A 23,107-nucleotide genomic window follows, 5' to 3' on the forward strand; every position below is an offset into this window, starting at 1 on the left:
CTGTAGGGTTTTGAAAAAAAACAAAAACAAAAAAAAAACCTGTGGTCATACCAACTGTATCAGGTGAAAAATGCCATTTGTGGGGTTGTTAGGGTTTCTTCTTGCAAAGTGTTGCCGCTGGTTAAAATTATCGCCACCCCAAAACAATAAATGTGGCCTATGTTTAGGTAGATGGAATGTGACATAATAATATAACCATGAATTTCAGGACAGATAGTGGAAGAGTTATGAAAACCTGCGCGGAGGAAAAGATGACCAGTTGCTCATAGCAACCAATCAGATCGCTTCTTTTATTTTTTCAGAGGCCTTATTAAAAATGAAAGAAGTGAGCTGATTGGTTGTTATGGGCAACTGGTCATCTTTTCCTCTGCACAGGTTTTCATACATTGCTTGTGTTTTGTTTTTTTTGCATTATACAAAAGTTCTGAACATACCACTTTAGTTCATTGGTATACAATAAAAATGTACAGGCTGTCTGGGCATGCTGGGAGTTGTAGTTTTGCAACAGCTGGAGGCAACCTGGTTGGGAAACATTGTCCTAATCTGTGGCTCTCCACTGTAGCAATACTACAACTCCCATCCTCCGGCAGCCAGGACATACTAGGAGTTGTAGTTTTGAAGCAGCTGGAGGCACCTTGGCAAACATTGTCCTAATCTGTGACTCTCCACTGTAGCAATACTACAATTCCCATCCTCCAGCTGCCAGGACATACTGGGAGATGTAGTTTTGCAACAGCTGGAGGCACCTTGGCAAACATTGTCCTAATCTGTGACTCTCCTCAGGACACGGTTTATCTAGGCCAGTGTTTCCCAACCAGGGTGCCTCCAGTGGATGCAAAACTACAACTCCCAGCATGCCCGGACAGCCTTTGGCTGTCCGGGCAAGCTGGGAGTTGTAGTTTTGCAACCGCTGGAGGCACCCTGGTTGGGAAACACTGATATAGGCTGTCCAGGCTTGCTGGGAGTTGTAGTTTTGCAAACGCTGGAGGCACCTTGGTTGGGAAACACTGATATAGGCTTTCTGGGCATGCTGGGAGTTGTAGTTTTGCAACAGCTGGAGGCCCCCTGGTTGGGAGACAGTGATATAGGCTGTCTGGGCATGCCGAGAGTTGTAGGTTTGCCACAGCTGGAGGCACCCTGGTTGGGAAACACTGATATAGGCTTTCTGGGCATGCTGGGAGTTGTAGTTTTGCAACAGCTGGAGGCCCCCTGGTTGGGAGACAGTGATATAGGCTGTCTGGGCATGCCGAGAGTTGTAGTTTTGCAACAGCTGGAGGCAACCTGGTTGGGAAACATTGTCCTAATCTGTGACTCTCCACTGTAGCAATACTACAATTCCCATCCTCCAGCTGCCAGGACATACTGGGAGATGTAGTTTTGCAACAGCTGGAGGCACCTTGGCAAACATTGTCCTAATCTGTGACTCTCCTCAGGACACGGTTTATCTAGGCCAGTGTTTCCCAACCAGGGTGTCTCCAGTGGATGCAAAACTACAACTCCCAGCATGCCCGGACAGCCTTTGGCTGTCCGGGCAAGCTGGGAGTTGTAGTTTTGCAACCGCTGGAGGCACCCTGGTTGGGAAACACTGATATAGGCTGTCCAGGCTTGCTGGGAGTTGTAGTTTTGCAAACGCTGGAGGCACCTTGGTTGGGAAACACTGATATAGGCTTTCTGGGCATGCTGGGAGTTGTAGTTTTGCAACAGCTGGAGGCCCCCTGGTTGGGAGACAGTGATATAGGCTGTCTGGGCATGCCGAGAGTTGTAGTTTTGCAACAGCTGGAGGCCCCCTGGTTGGGAGACAGTGATATAGGCTGTCTGGGCATGCTGAGAGTTGTAGGTTTGCCACAGCTGGAGGCCCCCTGGTTGGGACACACTCATATAGGCTCTGTCCAGGCAGCGATAACCGGCCGCACCGTGTGATTACCGCTCCACACGCCGCGCTCCGCCATCACCCCCTCCCCCGGTGACTTCCTGGTAGTGTACAAGTCCCGTCCTCCCCGGCCGCCCTGACCCCATGAGAGGCGGGCCCAGTGACTGAGGCCGGGCGCGCTCCTCCTCCACGGCTTGTTCACACACAGTCAGCAGTCACTTCCCTCCTCTGTCTGGGGCGGGGAGGAAGCCATGGTGGTAGTGAGGAGGCGGGAGCTGTGTACATGCTGCAGTCTCCACTACTCACCTCATCATTCATCTCCTAGCAGGGGGCAGTCATTGCTGGGGGCACAGCGGTATAGGGGGGTGCCATCAGTGACTGGATGTCTAGGATCAGTGCCCTATCACACCTGGCAGCTGCTCTACTGGTTATAAGGTCTGCGATTATTCCAGCACCTGAAGGAGCCATCTGATGCCCACCGGATGCCCCTCACCCTGCCCATGTCCTGGTGACTGATATGTGACAGGCTTGAAGTTCCGCAATGTTCCGACAAGTCTTCAGTCGCCTGGTGAGTACCCTGCATGTGCCAACCACCCTGTGCCAGGTAGTGCCAGTGTAACACGGTGCCCCTCATCTTAAAGGCACAGCTTATTTATTACTGTTCTATTATGTGTTGTATTTTATACAAATGACCCAATACCATATATACCACTCAATATGTCACATTTTATACCACAATCTAACCACGCCCCGTCCGATGGGCAAGCATTGATCGGAAAAAACAAAACAAATAACGATAAAATTCCTATAATATTCATGCCCATAAATACGGTGCCGATTTTCGCTCCGTTCGGTCATAGTACCAGTGTACCATTTTGCATTGCAGATCTTCTTCGCTGGCTGTAGAATCGGTTGGTGCCCTGCACATAAGTGTCCCACTGGCAATGTGTACAGCACGCACTGCAGTGCTGGGCATTCACGCCGCCGCGGTTTCCTGGGTGACGGTACAGCTGGCCGTGCACCTAGGAATAGTCGGTCTTTGATGCCTCGTGATGAGAACCGTCGCTTCTCCATCACCTGCGCCATCCCACCGCATCAAGTGAAATTCTCCGGAATCTTTGATCGTTCATTTCTAGGGTGATGTCCATTGGGATCCCGACAGGTTACAAGTAGGGGTCCCCACCTTTCTACATAGTGGTCTCGGAACGTTGGTACCTGATCAGATGTGCTCACGACCCTTCGATACGGTACGAATCACATGATCGGATTATACATATACCATTTATTAGGATCCTGCATGTACCTGTAAGCTAAGGGCACCTGTTTGTGTGTTTGTGAATCCCCCCCCCTCCTGGGTCAATGACTCTGATGAGGTGGCCGGGGGTCTCCTATATTACCTTTCATTGTTTGCCTATTAACCCTCCGTGGTCACACGTCTTCCGTATCTCCCCGTCCGTCCGCACTCATTAGCCTTGTATTCAGTTTGCAGCTCTGCCCCAATTCACACCACACAGTAGGTGTTAGCAGACGCCTGCTTCCTCTCTCCATACACTATTGTTCCCCTTCTATAAGCACACGAAACGTTTGTCATTGGCTAGATGGTAATGAATATATAGTCTACACTTTTTTTTTGTGTTTCAGTGATATAGGCGTAGATGCAGCAGAGCTGAATTCAACATCTTTGGAGCAGCAGAGTTGTTTGTACACGGTGACACCTGAGCGCGGTGGTTGGTAGAAATCACCGCAGAGTAAGAGACCTTGAGGCATCCTATTGTGCGGAGTCGTAAAATTCTGTTCAGCGTTATAGTTAGAGATGAGCGAACTTACAGTAAATTCGATTCGTCACGAACTTCTCGGCTCGGCAGTTGATGACTTTTCCTGGGTAAATTAGTTCAGCCTTCAGGTGCTCCGGTGGGCTGGAAAAGGTGGATACATTCCTAGGAAAGAGTCTCCTAGGACTGTATCCACCTTTTCCAGCCTACCGGAGCACCTGAAAGCTGAACTAATTTATGCAGGAAAAGTCATCAACTGCCGAGCCGAGAAGTTTGTGACGAATCGAATTTACTGTAAGTTCGCTCATCTCTAGTTATACTTTACATCGATATTTCCCAACCAGGGTGCCTCCAGCTGTTGCAAAACTACAACTCCCAGCAGGCCCGGACAGCCAACGGCTGTCCGGGCATGCTGGGAGTTGTAGTTTTGCAACACCTGGAAGCACCCTGGTTGGAAAACACTGCTTTACATAGTAGCTTCCCTGTAATGTTCATGCTTGGCTAAGGCTGCGTTCACACGGCCGTCTTAGACCTGTCCCGTTCTTCTCCTGTCAAATATAAAAACACTTAAAAAAACAAAAAACAAAAAAAAAACGGACAATAAGGAATTCATACGGATGTTATCTGTTTGGATCCATTATTGTTCAGTTAATAAACCAAAAAAGAAAATTTTTGTTTTGTTCAGAGCATGCTCAGAAGTAAAAACGGACCAAACGGATTACATTAAAGGCTCATCCGTTTTCCATGGACGTCAATGTAAAATTTACTGTATCCGTTTTTTCTTCCGTGTTTTTTTTTTTTTTTGCGGAAGGAAAAATACTGCATGTGATGCTTTTTTTTTTTTTTTCTGCCGTCAAAAAAACGGAAATTAGTGCAGACGGGTACAAACGGATTGTAAAAAAAATCCTATTGACATGGAAAAAAAAAAAATCATATTGACATGAACCAAAACGGGGACAGACTCCCGTGTGAACGCACCCTAAGCCGAGTATTACATATTGGTTTCAGTAGTAGAAGCTAATCTCTTTATTTCCTAGATCAGTAGTCTCCAAATTGTGGCCCTCCAGATGTTGCAAAACTACAACTCCCATCAAGCTCGGACAGCCTGCTGAGAGTTTTAGTTTTACAGCATCTGGAAGGTCACGGTTTTAAGACTACTGTTCTAGAGGGAAAAAAAGATTGGTCAGGCAAGTGCATGGCCAATGTTAAAGGGGTACTCCGGTGGAAAACTTTTTTTTTTTTTTTTAGGTAGATAACTAAGGCTAGGTTCACGTTGCCCTTGTTCTCCATCCTGTTCTGTGTCCTCTTCAGCCCCAAAACGGGTCAGAGGACGAATGACTCCACTAGGTCACCACCGGTCCCAAAGGATCCCATTGACTTGAATAGGGTCTATCGGGGATTGAATAGTTAACAGGAGAAAAAAAAAACACAGTGCATGAACAATTTTTTTTTTTTCTCTGCTAAACTCCCGTTGTTACGACGGAATTGCAGACAGAGCTCCATATAGCAGAGCCGGACGGCAATGTGAACCTATCCTAATACAGATAAAGCAAGTCCGTACATATAAAAGTAAGAAAGATCTGCTGGAAGTCTATGTGGAGGACTGGAGCCTTTTCTGAGTCCTGTTCAGTACACACAGGCCCAGATTTATGAAACTGTGTGAGAGAAAAAATGGAGGGATTTTCCCACAACAACCAATCACAGCTCAGCTGGTAAAGTGAAAGCTGAGCTGTGATTGGTTGCTGTAGGAAAATCCCTTCGCTTTTTTTCTCACACAGTTTGATAAATCTGGACGACAGTGTCCCAAAAGTAAAATAGAGCCACCCCCACCTGGGGTCCAAAGGAGCAGCTATACCTGGCACAGGTAAAGAGTATTACAGAACATGTACTACCTTCCCTGTACTGTAGGGGGCGCTACCAGGCAGTCAGTCAGTGCATGCACTTCAGTGATACAAGTGTTTTACCAATGAATGTCCATTCTGATTGGTCAGATCTTCCAGCCATTGACACATTTTGCAGATCTGTACTGTCCGTAGCATTGTATGTTGAGTTTGGTTTCAAGTTCTAATGGTCTTTTCTGGACCATTGTATGCTGGAAATATTGTAACCTGGGGTCATTATTAGTTGAGGGACCACTGTACTAGTAGCTGTTATGATGGCTTCTACATAGATAAGCTTTTACTTCTTGTGGCCCTAAATGTCATCATTGTCAGCCGCAAAGTGCAATGTGCGCCCAGTAACTTCCTTTTTATTGGTGTAACAAAAGATCCAATGAACCAAAGAACCAGCGTTTTGGAATTGTTTCCCTGAACGCTGGCCCTTTTACATGGATCGATCATTGATGAAAGGGGTGAACCCCGAAATGCGTTGAGTTGCTATTTTATTGTATGTTTTAATTGTGAAAATAAAAATAGGAACTACTCAACTTAGTACTGGAACCATATGTGTATGCCTGTGAAAGTATATGTGAAAAGCACACTTCAAGTTAAAGGAGTACTCCGGGATAGAAAAATTGTCCTTCATACTGCCGACAGTAAAAAAAAAAAAAAATTTAAAAAAAGATACATATCTTCTGTCGCTCCTCTGGTAACCCGCTCTGGCCTCCGCCGCGATCCTCTTCCCGGTTGCCAGTTGTTGGTGAGTCATACTGCACTGCCAATCTACTGCCACGCCCCCTCTCGTAGGCTTGCATTGAGGGGGTGGAGTTTGACGTCATACGGGGGCGTGATCACCAGTAATCAGACCCGGAGCGAATAATCCCCGGGGACTGATTGTAGCGGGGTGCTGCGTGCAAGATCACGGGGTCCCCAGCGGCGTGACCCCCGCGATCAGGCATCTTATCCCCTATCCTTTGCATAGGGGATAAGATGTCTTAGCGCCGGAGTACCCCTTTAAGGGAAATAGTAAAGTGTGTCCTTTCTCGCTCTCCCAACATTTTTTCTGGTATTCTTTATGGACTGATGGTCAGAATTGAGTGCTCCTGAGAATGCTCATTCACCCAATAATTGGCCGGTGTACATGGCCCTTTGGGCTGACCATACATATTAGTACAAAGTCAGATGAACCCACAGATTTTGGTGGCATCTAATGTTTATGGGGGCCTCCCTATGGCTGATGTTTGGGCGAGAAGGGTTCATAATGTTTGATTTCAGTTTGAAAGTGGCAAAATTATTTTGGTTGGAAATTCCGTTGCAGCAGACTCCCATTGTTTTCAATGGGATTGTGCTGCACCGCACACACAGCAGAATCTCAGCAGCAGAAATTCTGATTCCGCATGTCACTTCTTTCTACAGAAACCGCTCAGAAATGCATTATTATCTATGGAGACAGGGCATTTCCGTGCGGTCCTGGCATTGTCTTATTCTGCCAGCATCTGCCACGGATGGAATGTCCGGCCGGAAATCCTGCTGGGTGAATGTGGGTTTAGGGCAGAAACACACGTTGTAGATACACTGCAGATTTTCTGCATCAGAAAATGCTCTAAAGGCAGAAGTGGATCCCACTGAAAGGAGGAGGGTATCTACAGTGTTTGCTCCTAGCCTTAAAGGGGTACTCCACTGGAAAACATTTCTTTTAATTCAATTGGTGCCAGAAAGTTAAACAGATTTGTAAATTACTTAAAATCTTAATCCTTCCAGTATTTATCAGATGCTGTATTCTCCAGTGGAGGTTCTTTTCTTTTTGAATTTCCTTTCTGTCTGACCACAGTGCTCTCTGCTGACACCTCTTTCCAGAGCAGGATAGGTTTGCTATGGGGATTTTCTCCTGCTCTGGACAGTTCCTGACATGGACAGAAGTGTCAGCAGAGAGCACTGTGGTCAGCAGAAAGGAAATTCAAAAAGAATAGAACTTCCTGTGGAGCATACAGTGGCTGATAAGTACTGGAAGGATTAAGATTTTTAAATAGAAATAATTTACAAATCTGTTTAACTTTCTGTCACCAGTTGATAAAAAAAAATTAAAAAAAATTCCAGTGGAGTACCCCTTTAAAGGTTACAGACACAATCGCAGCTGAATAATTTATTGATCCAGTGCATCTACAATAAAAAAATAAAACTTTTCTCCTTCTTTCTGCTAGTATACTATATTTACAGTATGTTGGAAAGACATGGGGGGACTATGGCAGAATCACACTACACAGGGTTTGTTTGTATGTTGCTGTGACACAAAGTGGTAGGAAATCCTTAATGAAGACTATTTGCAAAGTTTCTATATACATATATATATATATATATAATGTATATATGTATCCACATGATAGGATTTAAAGGGTTACTCTGGTGGAAAACTTATAAAAAAAAATATTAATCCTTCCAGTACTTAATAGCTGCTGAATACTACATAGGAAATTATTTTCTTTTTGGAACACAGTGCTCTCTGCTGACATCATGACTACAGTGCTCTCTGCTGACATCTCTGTTCATTTTAGCTATGGGGATTTTCTCCTACTCTGGACAGTTCTTAAAATGGACAGAGATGTCAGTAGAGAGCCCTGTGCTCGTGATTCAACAGAGAGCTCTGTGTTCCAAAAAGAAAAGAATTTCCTCTGTAGTATTCAGCAGCTAATACGTACTGGAAGGATTAAGATGTTTTACAGTTTTCTGTTAAACTTTCTTGCACCAGTTGATTAAAAAAAAAAAGTTTTCCACCGGAGTACCCCTTTGGATCTGACCTCTGGGATCCCCCACCATCTCCAGAACGGGGCCCTGAATCTCCCTTCTGCATGGATTGTGGGATCGGCAAGTGCTCCATGTATACTCTATGGGAGCGTGCGGATTCCACTAATGCTGTACCAGGGTATTTCTGCCGCTCCCATAAAGAATGCATGAAGTGTTTGCGCCGACCCTGCACTTCATGCACTTATTGATAGGCTCCAATCTAATCTTTGTTTCTGATCTTTGTGTTTGTACACTTCAGTGTAGCATTGGATCCATAGTGGTTGGGAGGTTCTTTTCCATGACCCAGCTCTGCGGCACAGTCTCCACAATAAGGACACCTTTTTTCCTGCCCACCCGGGAGGCACTTTGCTTACAGATTGTCAGCGCCTGCACAGTGGAAAGATGTTACCATGGAGATTTATTAACCTTTATGCTAAATATGAAGTCTGTTCAGACTGACAATTCAGTAGTCGCTGAATACACCAAGATGGAACAGACGCCATTGACAGCGTGCACTGTAATGTCAGCGACAGAGATAGATGAGTCCCCTCGGTATTATCTGCTTGTGCCATTGTGAGAAATGAAAAGCATGGATTGTGTGTGTAGAATAATACTCCTGAATAAGCATCTGTAGAGGTGATCTGGGACGTACAGGAATAACAATGTAAATTCAGTATGTATTTAAAAGACCATGTAAGTGTGTGTATTGCTGCATCACTTCTGAACAGCTGGAGATATTTCGATGGAGCGTGGTACACATGTTACTTATGTCATTTAAAAATATAGCAGAGCTAAATTATCTCCAACCCACCCCAATTTGCAGTGTCTTGGTTTTTGTTTAAAGTCCTATTCAACTCTATGGTGCTTTCGGGACCTTATTTCACAAGCTTCGCTCTGTATCTCCTGGTAAGTGTGTAAGTCCAGCTTGCCACACTCCTAAAAAAGACCTGCCCTCATACAGGCCACACCCCTTCTATTTTCGGCCCTTTTTGTTCCATCTCAAGGCCAAAAACACAATTTTCGCCAAATACACCCACATCACAGGTCCCTCAACCACAATTTCTTTATGGCCGCTCAGCCCCACCTTAATCCACAAGCTCCGCATCTCCAGGTGGATGTGTTGGTCTGGCTTGCAAGCCACGCCCCCTTCAGTTTTCCATCTACAATCTCTTGTACATCACAGCTCAGCCTCACCTAAGGTCAGGATATGAGGACAGGACAAGAGCTTCATTGTTGCTTTTCCTCTTCCACAAGGAAATGCAACATTTATTGGAATGGCTGCCATATGAATCCGTGATAAAGACATATCTCAGTGCCTCTATATATTATAGTAGGCAAAAGGGAAGTGCCTATATATATATATATATATATATATATATATATATATATATATATATATATATATATATATATATATATAGTAGGCACAAGGAGAAACAGTATGGCCTGTAGCAGACTATCAGAGCCGTATTATCATTGGCGGGTAAATGCATGCGCCATCAGTGGGCTACAAATTTTTCTGTGTTTTGAACCCAATTCCAAAGTACTAACCAAAACGGGGACCACATACTAAACAAAATACTGTGTGTGTTGCACAAAGATAGAAAAGAGCAGAGATGGAGCACTCCCCGCATAAATCTTCTTACAGTCTTTATTTCATTGCATTTCAATGTACATAGATGGACACGGGGTAGGTGTAGGGGAGTGAGTTTCGGACAGGAGGCGGGGGAGAGCACAGGTGGAGGGCGACAATTGTTTCACGCTATCAGCGCTTCATCTGGCCCAGACTGACGTATGTCCGTCAGAGCACATTTAAATACACTCCATGTCACTGCTCGTTTATATGAAATAGAAGTGAAAAAACTATACAGAAAGTGTTAAAATCAACGTGTAAGTGGATTTAAAAACAATATTACAGCCATAGAAATGTCATATGAAAACACTTACCATATTTTCCGGCGTATAAGTCGACTTTTAAACCCGGTAAAATGTTCTCAAAAGTCGGGGGTTGTCTTATATGCCGAAAATACGGTAGTTAATTTTTGTCGTTGAAGCCTAGTGGCCCCATAGCATTCAAACACATTAGCCAATGGGCTTGTGATTCCATCAGCATGTGGTGTCTGTCTCCTCCTCTTTCTGGGATTCCTACCCTCTCTATGCCAGCGAATCTTAGCACAGCCGAGTCACCTGCATGTTCTTTCTTGACACGCTCGATCAATCTAGTCGCTCTGATACCAGTACGTATGGAGCGCAGACGTTCTTTCATCCGTGTCTTTTCGTTTTGCCGATATAAAAGAAGCCAAGTGGGCATGTTATACAGTAAACTACGAAATAAGATTTACATGTAATAAGTTGTTTTACTGTAATATAATGGCCACCTAAATTTAAGACTCTCTTTGCTGAGTTCATTTGGCAGATGGAACAGTTTCCACATTTATAGTTACCCTTTTACACCCCCCCCCCCCAAATCATGTGACCCGCGAGCGCTGTTCTGCTCCACCCCCCAATTATCAGTTGGGGTACTACTCACATGTGTCACCCGCAAGCACTGCCCTCCTCCTCTTTGTTGGGGGCCGCCGGCGATGGACCTCTATACTGTACGCCAGTGTTCTCCAACCTGCGGATCTCCAGATGTTGCAAAACTACAACTCCCAGCATGTGCTGTCCGGGCATGCTGGGAGTTGTAGTTCTGCAACAGCTGGAGGTCCGCAGGTTTGAGACCACTGCTGTACGCGGTATCCCTATGCCCGGGATGCAAAAGATAAAGAAAATAAACTTTTACTTACCTACATCCCACCCTGGCCAGTGATAGGTTAAACGCACTGTCATGTAAGAAGCCGGCCAGAGCTCCTTACATGACCGTAAGCTCAGCCTATCACTGGCCGGGGCAGGACATAGCTCCGGCCAGGTGATATGCTGACGGCTGTCCGAAGTTCCCGTCCCCAGCGTAAGGCCGACGCAGGTAAGTTAAAGTTTATTTTCTTTATCTTTTGCAGCCCGGGTAAAGGAATACAGCGTACAGCAGTGGTCTCAAACCAGCGGACCTCCAGCTGTTGCAAAACTACAACTCCCAGCATGCTGGGAGTTGTAGTTTTGCAACATCTGGAGGTCCGCAGGTTGGAGACCACTGGCGTACAGTATAGAGTTCCAATGTATAGAGAAAAAGCCAGGGCAACTGGAACAATAAAGAAGTTTACGTACTTGGTTAGTTGCCCTGGCTTTTTCTCTATACATTTGAAGATTTTTTGTTGGACTGTGCAATATCCATAGAGCACCACCTGACGTGGTCTAGCCAACAGAGGTAGTGATTGACAGGTGCTATATATTAGGCGAGCTGTGCCGAGTAACCTTCTCTACTATAGAAAATTATTCAGTATAGAGTTCCATCGCCAGCGGCCCGCAACAAAGAGGAGGAGGGCAGTGCTTGCGGGTGACATGTGTGAGTACCCCGCTGGGCTGATAATTAATTGGGGGGAGCAGAACAGCGCTGGAGGGTCACATAGGATTAGTTCCCTGATGTGGGGACAGCGCAGCGCTGGGCTGATAATTAATTCCCAAGGGGGAGGGGCCCAACCATAATTGCGGTATGGGAAAAATTCATATCGTGCAGCCCAAAAATTTCGTTATGAACCGGTATACCGCCCAGCCCTAGGCAGGGGGGCAGTTGTTTGACTGGCTTTTTCAATATGAAATAATGAAAATTTTCTAATGAAAGCAATTGCAAAACCTATTGGTTATACATGCTTTAAAACATATCAAACGTTTTTGTATCTGACAGTGCCCATTTAAACATATTTGCCACCTTCTCCTGATATTCCAGTTCCTTTGCTTCCATTGTTCACAGCTCATTGCCTAGGTTACTGACCACTTCTCCACTCTAGGTGGTTGGGCTGGGGTGTGTGTGTGTGTGTGTGTGTGTATATGCATTTTCTATATAGATAGATACATAGATATTTATGTGTATATCTTAGATACACACTCGCACACACACATATCGGGCCAATCACCTTTTCTGAGTGGAGAGGTGGTCAGTAACCTAGGCAACGAGCTGTGAACAATGGAAGCAAAGGAACTGGAATATCAGGAGAAGGTGGCAAATTTGTTAAATGCTTGTATTCCCTAAAATGTTTGACTTGACATGCCCTACAAGTTTGGCCATGCTGGTTCTTATGGGAATACCCCTCAAATGTAAACTACCTTAATAGATAACCATTCTGGGCCCCCTCGACTTCTCTACCAGACTGTCTCTCAGTAAGCTATTGATTTATTGTACTTCCTTGTTTTTAGCTTTGTTAATCCGAGCAGCACTGTGGATTTTTGTATTGCCATAAGACGGGGCCGGAGCGTTGTGACGTCACGCCCCCTCCCATAGTCTTGCATCCTTTGCATAGGGGATGAGATGTCTTAGCACCAGAGTACCCCTTTAAACAGTAGTGAATGCTGCATGCTGGGAGTTGAAGTTTTGCAACAGCTGGAGACACACTGTTTGAAAAGCACTGCTATAGAGTGACAATAGTACTACGGTCCGCAAAAGATGGATATTATAGGAACAAAACAAAAAGCTTGTGCAAAACCATCTTACACTTTGTTTAGTATGTGTATAGTGTCCTGGAAGTTATTGGAATTTTAAACATGTCTGCAGATTTGTGTTTTTTGGTTGCTGACCATAAAGGGAAGTATGAGCATTGACTTTCTTAATGTACAATAGTGACCACATCCTGCGTTATTACTTTGAAATGGACTCGTCACCTCCTTACACACAGACTGCTTTTCTTTTATTCTTTATCATGTTCAGTCATCATTAGATCTTACAAGGTCATAGTAGTTCAATGGAGACAAAAAATCCAGCTCGGCCGTAGGTGTAGAGACCGGAACTGACAGCATTCATAGTGCTCTAATACTGTTAATTCGGCCCACTAGACTCGGATCTCAGATGTGTGACCTAAGCACCGCAAAATCTATTGAAATCAATGGGCATGCAGGAAATTATTTTCGGATTCTCAGTAGTGTGAACGGGGCCTTACACATGATGGCACAAATTCTTGCCAAGGCTGCCTGCTGACATTGCCTGCAAGCTTCTAGGCCAAATAAATGCTCATTTGATCAACAATTATTCCTCCCAACTCCCCCATAGACATACTGGGCTGAGCAGGGAAATTATCGGCTGCCAGTCATATCTGGCAGCATCTTTATCATTTGCAGATGCACACCATTACCTTTTTCCCTGGCATCGGCTTTTAGAGGAGGGTAGGGGCACACTTTTATGCATTAGACAGCCAGTCCACCATACTGAATATGAGAGGATCTGAAAGGGTATGGCTTCCCCCTTAACAATAGACAGTCCATATGAATTTGCAAGCTTGCATACATTTAATGTGTTTGGGCACCATGACCCATGCAGTGAGGGTCATACTAAAAGTGTGTCTTGTATATCACTAAACACAGCAGCATATACAAAACAACTCATTTAGGGAAGGGGGAAGAAGCTATCTCTTACTATATACCCATTGTATGTTATAACCGTATATTGAAATAGTATAGTACTTGCCGTGTAATAAATACTAAATGGGTAAATAAGCCCCCTAATGCAGGAATGGTGTAAGCCAATGTAGACTAAAGAAAAACGGAGCTAGTATAATAAATAACAATGTCTTTATTAAATCAACATACATAAAAAATACATTAAAAAGGAGCAAAGTGGACATCAGAAAAAGGGCAGCATACCTGTCACTGTAATGTACTGAGCAACAAGGAATGATGGAAAGTGAAAGTACAATTATGAGTCTGATGACTAATTACATGAAAAGAGAGTAAGGGAACGTTCACACGAGCGGATTCCCAGAGCGTATTACGCTGCAGATCCGCCGCTGAAGGACCGTTTTAAGCTGCCCTTACAGGTGCCTGCTCGGAGTGGCTCTCCGCCACTACGAGCAGACACACTGCGATGTGTGAGTCACCGCGCGCATGCGCAGTATACTCGCACATCGCGGCTTCTCTCGGCCTAGCTCTGTGCAGGGGGAGCGGCCCGATGTGTGCGAGTACACCGCGCATGTGCAGCAACTTGCTCATCCCAGCAGTGTGTCTGCTCGTAGTGGCATTTTGCCGCTCCAAGCAGGCACATCTAAAGGCATCCTGTAGGAGTCCTTCAGCGGCGGATCTGCAGCGTAAAATACGCTGTGGATCTGCTCGTCTGAACGTACCGTAAGGGATACACAGAGTCACTGGTAAGTGTACTGGGCAGTATGAGACTGCATAAAGTGCATGTGCAGTAGCCAAGTCTATATATAATGAGCCATGTGCAGGTACTAATGATTAACTGGCCAGTATACAGTACAATGTTAAAGTGCAAAGTGCAAAAAATTCCATTTACAGACAATGCATACTACATAGGGTAAATATTAAAGCACATATACATTGTAGAAGAGGTGTGTTACACTTGGGACTCCCCTGTCAGCAACAGTGAAAAACAGGTGGTTACTGCTAATCTTACTCAGGCTCTTCACAACCACTTACACAATGTAACACTCAAGACAGTAGTGGATCCGCTGTACCTGTGCGGAAGATGAACAAGGCCGCACCAGGGAGCGGAGTCTAACGTGCTGCTGGTTTTCACCTGATCCCGACGCAAAGTGAGATGGATTTGCTGTGGCAAGCGGCACCCAGGATGCTACCCCTGGTATAACTCGTCCACACAGGTTGCTGGGATGAAACGTAGCACAGGAGGGATATGGCAACTCGCAGTCTGGATAGCAGAAGGTCAGGGCAGGCGGCACAGGTGCGTGGTCGGTCAGGAATGTAGCAGGAGGTCAGAAGGCAGGCGGCACAGGAGCAAGGTCAGGTCACAGAGCAGGTAGGTCAGAAACACGGGTAGGGCTATGCAAAGAACGCTTTCTCTTAAGTACAGGGCACACAAAGATCCAGCAAGGAATAGTGGGAGGTGCACATTCTTATAAGGGAGGAACAGGTGCAAATCCTAATCAAGGGTGCACTGGCCCCTTAAATCTCTCAGAACCAGTGCTTGCGCACCCTAGGAGGCGTGGACACGAGCACCGGCGATTCGAGAGCACAGGATGGACAGCAGACAGGAAGGTGAGTGACGGACCGAGATTCGATTCTGCGATGTGAATCCCGGCCCCGCTGGCAGAGTTGGACGGAGCGGGGGAGCGCTCACAGCAGCATGTCTTGCCGGAGTGCTAGAAATAACTCAGTTACCCCATGTTTTTCTGTATAATCACCAGCATGGCTTCCAATCCGCACCCGTTATAGAGGTTGTCTGAGGAGATACATGATGCATATATTTATGAGAAAAGGTTCAGTATTACTTTTATTTCAAACTCTGCTCATTGAGTGTTTATTTAGGAGTCCAGTGGGCGGTCCTGCTCATAATAGACGTTATCTCTGTTTATACACCCTGGAAGGGTTTCAGTGACTAATTAGGACCACACACTGGACTCCTAAGCCCAGACTGAGCAGAAATTATTATACTTAGTATTTTGTCTCAGATATGTATATCAATCAACTCATGTCTGCCTGCTATATATCATGCTACGCTCTGTTCGCACTGCATTTTTAATGTGATGGGTTCCCACTAAGGAGACGTTTTGAATATAGGACAACATTTCGTACTTCACAGTGAACATTATTCTTGGAACACCTCCATCTGTCTTGTGTGCAGGCTCCTTGGTTACGTTCACAGTAGGACATGACCCGTCCATATGTGCTGCAATCCACTGTAGCAAACAGATTTCAGTAGTGATTTGTGCAACTATAATTATTTTTATGTCTATAATTACTGGGTTACAGGAATATTCCTATTAAGCCAATTGGAAACACCTATCTTTTGCTTTCTTAGATTCTTTTAGTTTCTTTTGTAATCTTCTGATCATCCTAAATTCTCAAGTAGATCCTACTGCTTTATGGCTTTTCCACCCTTGTTCATTCACAAAGGCATAGCACTTTGAAGGGAATGTATTAAGATGTTTCAGAGAAATCGTAGTTTAAAAGCTACCAGGAATGGGGTAACTAGTCATAGGAAGTGGACCCGCAGCTGCTCCCAGCCCTGCTGACCTTGAGTGTCATGGTGTCCCTATACGCACACAGGAAGAGACATGTCACTCAAGGTTGGCAGGGTAGGGAGCGTCCACCAGGGACCACCCCTATGACTAGTTACCCCGTTCCTGGCACTTTTTAATACTGTGATTTCTCTGAAACACCAGATTGTTTAGCACCATTGTTTAATGTATTATTGAATGCCATTTACATTCTGCATTTCAATTGTATTCGTATTGTATTTTATTTTTTATTTTTTAACATTGTCTATGTAAACTGTATGGGTTAATATTTTTCATCTTACATATTTGTTTTTTTTCCACATGCACAGTAGCTTTGGTATAGTCTAGAAAGATTAAGAAACATAAAAACAGATACAATTTTTTAATATAAAACCAACAAAAAATATGTATAAACTTACTACCAAACGTCTGACAGATACAATTTTTAGGCACATCCAATTACAGTTGCAAGAAAAAGTATGTGAACCCTTTGGAATTAAATGGATTTCTACACAAATTGGTCATAAAATGTGATCTGATCTTCATCTAAGTCACAATAATTGACAATCACAGTCTGCTTAAACTAATAACACACAAATAATTAAATCTTACCATATTTTTATTGAACACACCATGTAAACATGCACAGTGCAGGTGGAAAAAAATATGTGAACCCTTAGACTAATGATGTCTCCAAGAGCTATTTGGACTGAGGTGTCATCCAACTGGAGTCCAATCAATGAGATGAGATTGGAGGTGTTAGTTACAGCTGCCCTATAAAAAAAACATCCACCAGTTCTGGGTTTGCTTTTCACAAGAAGCATCGCCTGATGAATGATGCCTCGCTCAAAAGAGCTCTCAGAAGATGTACGATTAAGAATTGTTGACTTGCATAAAGCTGGAAAGAGTTATAAAAGTATCTCCAAAAGCCTTGCTGTTAATCAGTCGGTAAGACAAATTGTCTGTCTATAAATGGAGAAAGTTCAGCACTGCTGCTACTCTCCCTAGGAGTGGCCATCCTGTAAAGAGGACTGCAAGAGCACAGCGCAGACTGCTCTATGAGGTGAAGAAGAATCCTAGAGTGTCTGCTAAAGACTTAATAATGTCTCTGGCATATGCTAACATCCCTGTTAGCGAATCTACGATACGTAAAACACTAAACAAGAATGGATTTCATGGGAGGATACCACATAGGAAGCCACTGCTGTCCAAAACAAAACATTGCTTCATGTTTACAGTTTGCATATGGATGTTCCACAGCAGTACTGGCAAAATATTCTGTGGACAGATGAAACCAAAGTTGAGTTGTTTTGAAGAAACACACAACACGATGGGGGACATTTATCAGTGTTTGCTTATGTATTCCTTTTTTTAGTTATTTTTTTCTTAAATTTTTTTTTGCTTATGTGCCATGTATTTATCAACTGGTTTCAGCCTTTTTTTTTTTTTTGCGTTGGTAGTGGCTTTTTCTGCTCCATGTCTGAGCTGGAGTAAATTTTATAAGTTTTTTTCATTCCATGCGACTTTTTTTGCGACTTTCGCACTTGATAAATCTCTGACCACTGCAAGTCAAAAATCACTTTTTGCTTTGGTAAGGAAGATTTTTATTTTTTGCTTAGGACACTGAACAATCAAAAATTCACAGAAAAAAGAGTAGTTGCACTTGCACCTTTTTTGCGACAATTTTAAGCAAAAAAAATCTACTAAATGCTTTGATAAATCTCCCCCTATGTGTGGAGAAAAAGAGGCACAGCACACCAACATCAAAACCTCATCCCAACTGTGAAGTATGGTGGTGGGGGCATCATGGTTTGGGGCTGCTTTGCTACGTCGGGGCCTGGACGGATTTCTATCATTGAAGGAAAAATGAATTCCCAAGTTTATCAAGAAATTTTGCAGGAGAATATAAGTCCATCTTTCCACCAGCTGAAGCTCAACAGAAGATGGGTGTGGCAACAGGACAACGACCCAAAGCATAAAAGTAAATCAACAACAGAATGGCTTAAACAGAAGAAAATACGCCTTCTGGATTGGCCCAGTCATAGTCCTGACCTCAACCTGATTTGAGATGTTGTGGCATGACCACAAGAAGGCGATTCACACCAGAACCAGACATCCCAAGAATATTGCTGAACTGAAACTGTTCTGTAAAGAGGAATGGCCAAGAATTACTCCTGACCATTGTGCACGTCTGATCTGCAACTACGGGAAACTTTGGTTGAAGTTATTGCTGCCAAAGGAGGTTCAACCAGTTATTAAATCCAAGGGTTCACATACTTTTTCCACCTGCACTGTGAATGTTTACATGGTGTGTTCAATAAAAGCATGGTAAGATTGAATTCTTTGTGTATTATTAGTTTAAGCAGACTGTGATTGTCTATTGTTGTGATTTAGATGAAGATCAGATCACATTTTATGACCAATTTGTGCAGAAATCCATATCATTCCAAAGGATTCACATACTTCTTCTTGCAACTGTAGATTTTTAGCATATGATGTCATACGATTTTAGGTTGTCCTGTTCAACTGTACATTGGACGGGTGCAAAAATTGTGATGTGAATGCAGGCTAAGTCTCTATACACACTACAGTCTCTGGTGCCACTAATCCTTTCAAATCTCCTTGGCTTTTAAGGCCTCATACACACGCGACTGCCACGCCCCCTCCCATAGACTTGCATTGAGGGACGTGGTGGACATCACGCCACGGGACCCCCACGATCAGACATCTTATCCCCTGTCCTTTGGACAGAGGATAAGATGTCTAGGGGTGGAGTACCCATTTAAATGGGTTCTCCCTTGTTTATACTGTTTTTTGTTATTATGTTTGTGTGTTATGTGTGTATAAGTATGTGTTTTTTTTATGTGTGTTGTGATTATGTATATATGTATTTTCTTACCTTTTGTGAAGATCCGGAAGCTGGCCCCTTTTTCTTCCAGCGGATTGCTGTGTAACCTCGGCCTCCGCCATGTTGTGTTCCGTAAGTGGATATCGGGGGATGTGTTCTTGCTTCTGTCCTTCCTATCTTCTGACGTCCGAGGCAAATCTTTTCTTCCTGTTTCTTCCGTGGCTCAGCGACGAATCTGCGGCCTCTTCCGGCGCATGCCCAGGTATTTTTTATATATTTTTTTCCAATAAAGTTTTTTTTTGTCTAATTGACAAACTGTCTGCGCATGCGCGAGTACGCAAGTCCTACGCTAACAGCATAGCGTACGTTAGGTCTATGCTAATAGCGTAGCTTCGCGCAAGCGCAGACAGTTTGTCAGTTAGACAAAAAAAACTTTATTGGTAAAACAAACAAACTACCTGAGCATGCGCCAGAAGAGGCCGCAGATTCGTCGCTGAGCCACAGAAGAAACGGGAAGAAAAGATTCGCCTCGGACGTCAGAAGATAGGAAGGACAGAAGCAAGAACACACCCCCCAACATCCCACTTACCGAACACAACATGGCGGAGGCCGAGGTTACACAGCAAGCCGCTGGAAGAAAAAGGGGCCAGCTTCCGGATCTTCACAAAAGGTAAGAAAATACATATATACATAATCACAACACACATAAAAAAACACATACACACATAACACACAAACATAATAACAAAAAACAGTATAAACAAGGGAGAACCCCTTTAAGGATGATACTGTTTTGTGCAGCGCTGGTCTATGGATCATGTCTGTGTACATCATTTTGATAAATTTCTAGTTTATAACTTCTGCTCATGGACTGTGTGATTTTTATAATATTTTATTTTTCTCATTCAGAATCAATTTACCAAAATTCTTCCGTCATTAACTACTGTATATTGTAGGGCTCCATACTACTGTAAGAGGTCTGTATGGGTTATGTGCAGTATATGTATACAAAGGTGATGGTTTACATGTGCTGACCTGTAGCCCGCTGCCTAGTAGTGGTTGTGTGGGAGAAATGTTGAAGGGCCAGTTCTTCCTCTCCTGTACAGATATCTTCAGGCTACTTCCTTGTTTTCACTTAGAAAGAGTTCTGTAGGGAATCCACCCTTCGGAGCTTGTCCTGCTGTACTGCTGCTTGGATCTTAAGTAATTGTTAAACACTCTCGTGTAATTGAATATAATACATGGCCTGACATACAAATCAGTTATTGAAGAATATATTGGAATAAAGGCAGTGTACCTTAAAGGGGTACTCCGGTGGAAAATGTTTTTATTTTTTTTTTTATTTTATTTTTTTTTAAATCAACTGGTGCCAGAAAGTTAAACAGATTTGTAAATTAATAAAACAGATGGGCAGCTCACAACCAGATATCCGAGGTTAAATGTGGCTAATAGATCGATCCCCACCGACCAAAATTATAAATTTAGATGATTTTAGATTTGTAAATTACTTCTATAAAAAAATCTTAAAGGGTAACTCTCATTACAATTCATTTTTGCTATTGCACTCCTTATGGTAAATAAAAAATATTTGTAATATACTTAAAAAATTAATGGGCACTGTCAGATACAAAAACTTTTGATATGTTGTAAAGCATGTATAACCAATAGGTTTTGCAATTGCTTTCATTAGAAAATTTTCAGCATTTCATACTGAAAAAACCAGTCCAACAACTGCCCCCCTGCCTGCTTGGGCACATCCTAGTCCTGCTGTGTCCATGCGTCATCACCTATGTCATGGACACTTCTTTGATTGACAGCTGTGAGTGCAGGGCTCACAGCTGGAGGAAAAATCCTCCCATTGTCAGCTTGTGTCCCCCTACTGTCAGTGAGGACAAGCTGGGAGTAGTAGTTTTGCTAATGCCAGGGGAGATGTGAGCAGACAGCATACTGAGGGAGGGGGCGGAGACCTGCACAGTGAGGCCACGCCCCCTCCCTTTGAGAGGAATTCAGACTAGTGAGCTAAACTAAAAGTGTAATAAAAAAAATAAAGGTGCTAGACACATAAAAATTAGATGTACATGGTCAGGATTAGGTACTGAGTGATATATTAAAAAAAAAAATTTTTGTTGGATCTAACGGGTACACTTTAAGTTTTCTATGTTTTATTTGTGCTTAAAAAAAGCTTGAGCACATTTTCCCCATCTCATACACAGACTTAGCCTGGAGTGCTGAGGGGGGGGGGGGGGGGGGTGTCCAGCCTCATCCAATCATAGCTCCTATCACACTTAACAGCCGTATGCTGCTGGTTGGACCCCCCCCCCCCCCCCCCCCCCAAACACTCCAGGCTGTACTTCCTGTGTTTTGGCTTCGGTCATAAGTCTGTGTATAAGATGGGGGAAATGTGCTCTTGAGCTTTTTAAAGCACAAATAAGACATAGAAAACGTAATTTTTTTTTAACCAAAGTATATTAGAAATCTATTTTTATTTACCATAAGGAGGGCAAGAGCAAAAATAAGTACTGGAAGGATTATCAGCTGCTGAATACTACAGAGGAAATTCTTTTATTTTTGGATTTATTTTCTGTCCCGAGCACAGTGCTCTCTGCTGACACCTCTGTCCATGTCAGGAACTGTCCTGAGGGGGAGAAAATCCCCAGAGAAAACATATACTGCTCTGGACAGATCCTAAAATAGACAGAGGTGTCAGCAGAGAGCATTGTGGTCGTGACAGAAACATTTTTATCTGTAGAATTGAGCCGCGAATAAGTATTGGAAGGATTAAGAATTTTTATTAGAAGTAATTTATAAATCTGTTTAACTTTCTGGCATCAGTTGATTAATTTTTTTTTCCCCCCCACCGGAGTACCCCTTTAAGGAAACATGCAAAAAAAAAAAAAAAATACAATTGTGTGATATACCTTGATGGATGTTATTTTCCCCCATCCCCCCATTTCTGGATCTGACGTTTGATGCTGGTTTTGTGGTTTTCTGGGGTTTTACATTGGTATTGTAGTTCATTGACGTGAACAGGGTTGAGCTGCGGTGATACAAGTGTCAGATACCACCACGAAGGAACTCTGCCTTTTCATTCGGCTTATCACTTGTTACCTCCAATGAGATCGGTATCCCAAGGCCCTCCTACCGAACACTTGTATCACTGCAGCTTAGCCCGGTTTATTTCAGTGAGCTACAATGCCTGTCACGGATACATGTGTATTGACATTGCTGTGCAAACACTGTAGTGTGATTACTGCTGCCTTCTTGTTCATTGGTTTGACAGGGGTGTTTCATGTGTTGGCAAAAGGTAGACCATCAATGTGTAATTCATTACTAACTTTTAGAATGGTGGTCTCCAATGGCATGTTGGGAGTTGTAGTCTTGCAGCATCAGGAGGGCCACAGTTTGGAGGCCACTGGTTTATACTAGAGCTGCCCTATTTATCACAAAAACAATTAAATTGCAATGTTAGCCTACATGCCCATGAAATCCTGCTATTATTTCCCTGCATTTAAATTATTCAGTGGCCTGCCCCCCCCCCACCTGACGTGTGTGTGTGTGTGTGTGTGTGTCGGATGTCCGCTTCCTCCCACCAGAACCCTGTTTGTGTGTTTGGAATATGGTGCTGGAGTGTTGGGGGAACATTGAAAATAATGATGCTTACCTAGCCCTGGTCCCTCCTTTGTCAAAAATTCCATTCACCTCACATGGATCCTGGTGTCTTTTCTGTGCTTTCTTCTTCCGAGACAACCTTGGAAACAATGGTGTCCTTTCTTGAGCGAGAAGGCCTTGCAACCAGCTGCTTGTCTTGGAAGAAGGAAGCACACAGAAGACACTGGGACTGCTGAGAGGAGAACGGGATCTTCAGCAGACCAATGTGGGAGTGGACACGAAATGGGGGGGGGGGGGGA

At 43.8% G+C, this 23,107-nt stretch overlaps 1 protein-coding gene across 5 annotated transcripts in view; it reads left to right on the plus strand.

The window, feature by feature from the left end:
• Window positions 1-1,951: 1,951 nt before the first annotated feature.
• ATP11C (ATPase phospholipid transporting 11C) overlaps window positions 1,952-23,107 on the plus strand; it is a 190,750-nt gene continuing 169,594 nt past the window's right edge. For 2 of the 5 annotated variants that reach the window (XM_056540791.1, XM_056540793.1), the window contains exon 1: window positions 1,953-2,438. In XM_056540791.1, the coding sequence (XP_056396766.1) occupies window positions 2,412-2,438 (27 nt within the window). In that variant the 5' untranslated portion in view covers window positions 1,953-2,411. Of the gene's footprint in view, window positions 2,439-23,107 lie in introns of all 5 variants that reach the window. The other 3 variants (XM_056540789.1, XM_056540792.1, XM_056540795.1) reach the window with 2 other exon arrangements.

The sequence above is a fragment of the Hyla sarda genome, chromosome 9, assembly GCF_029499605.1.
Source record: "Hyla sarda isolate aHylSar1 chromosome 9, aHylSar1.hap1, whole genome shotgun sequence".
Classification (NCBI taxonomy): Eukaryota; Metazoa; Chordata; class Amphibia; order Anura; family Hylidae; genus Hyla; species Hyla sarda.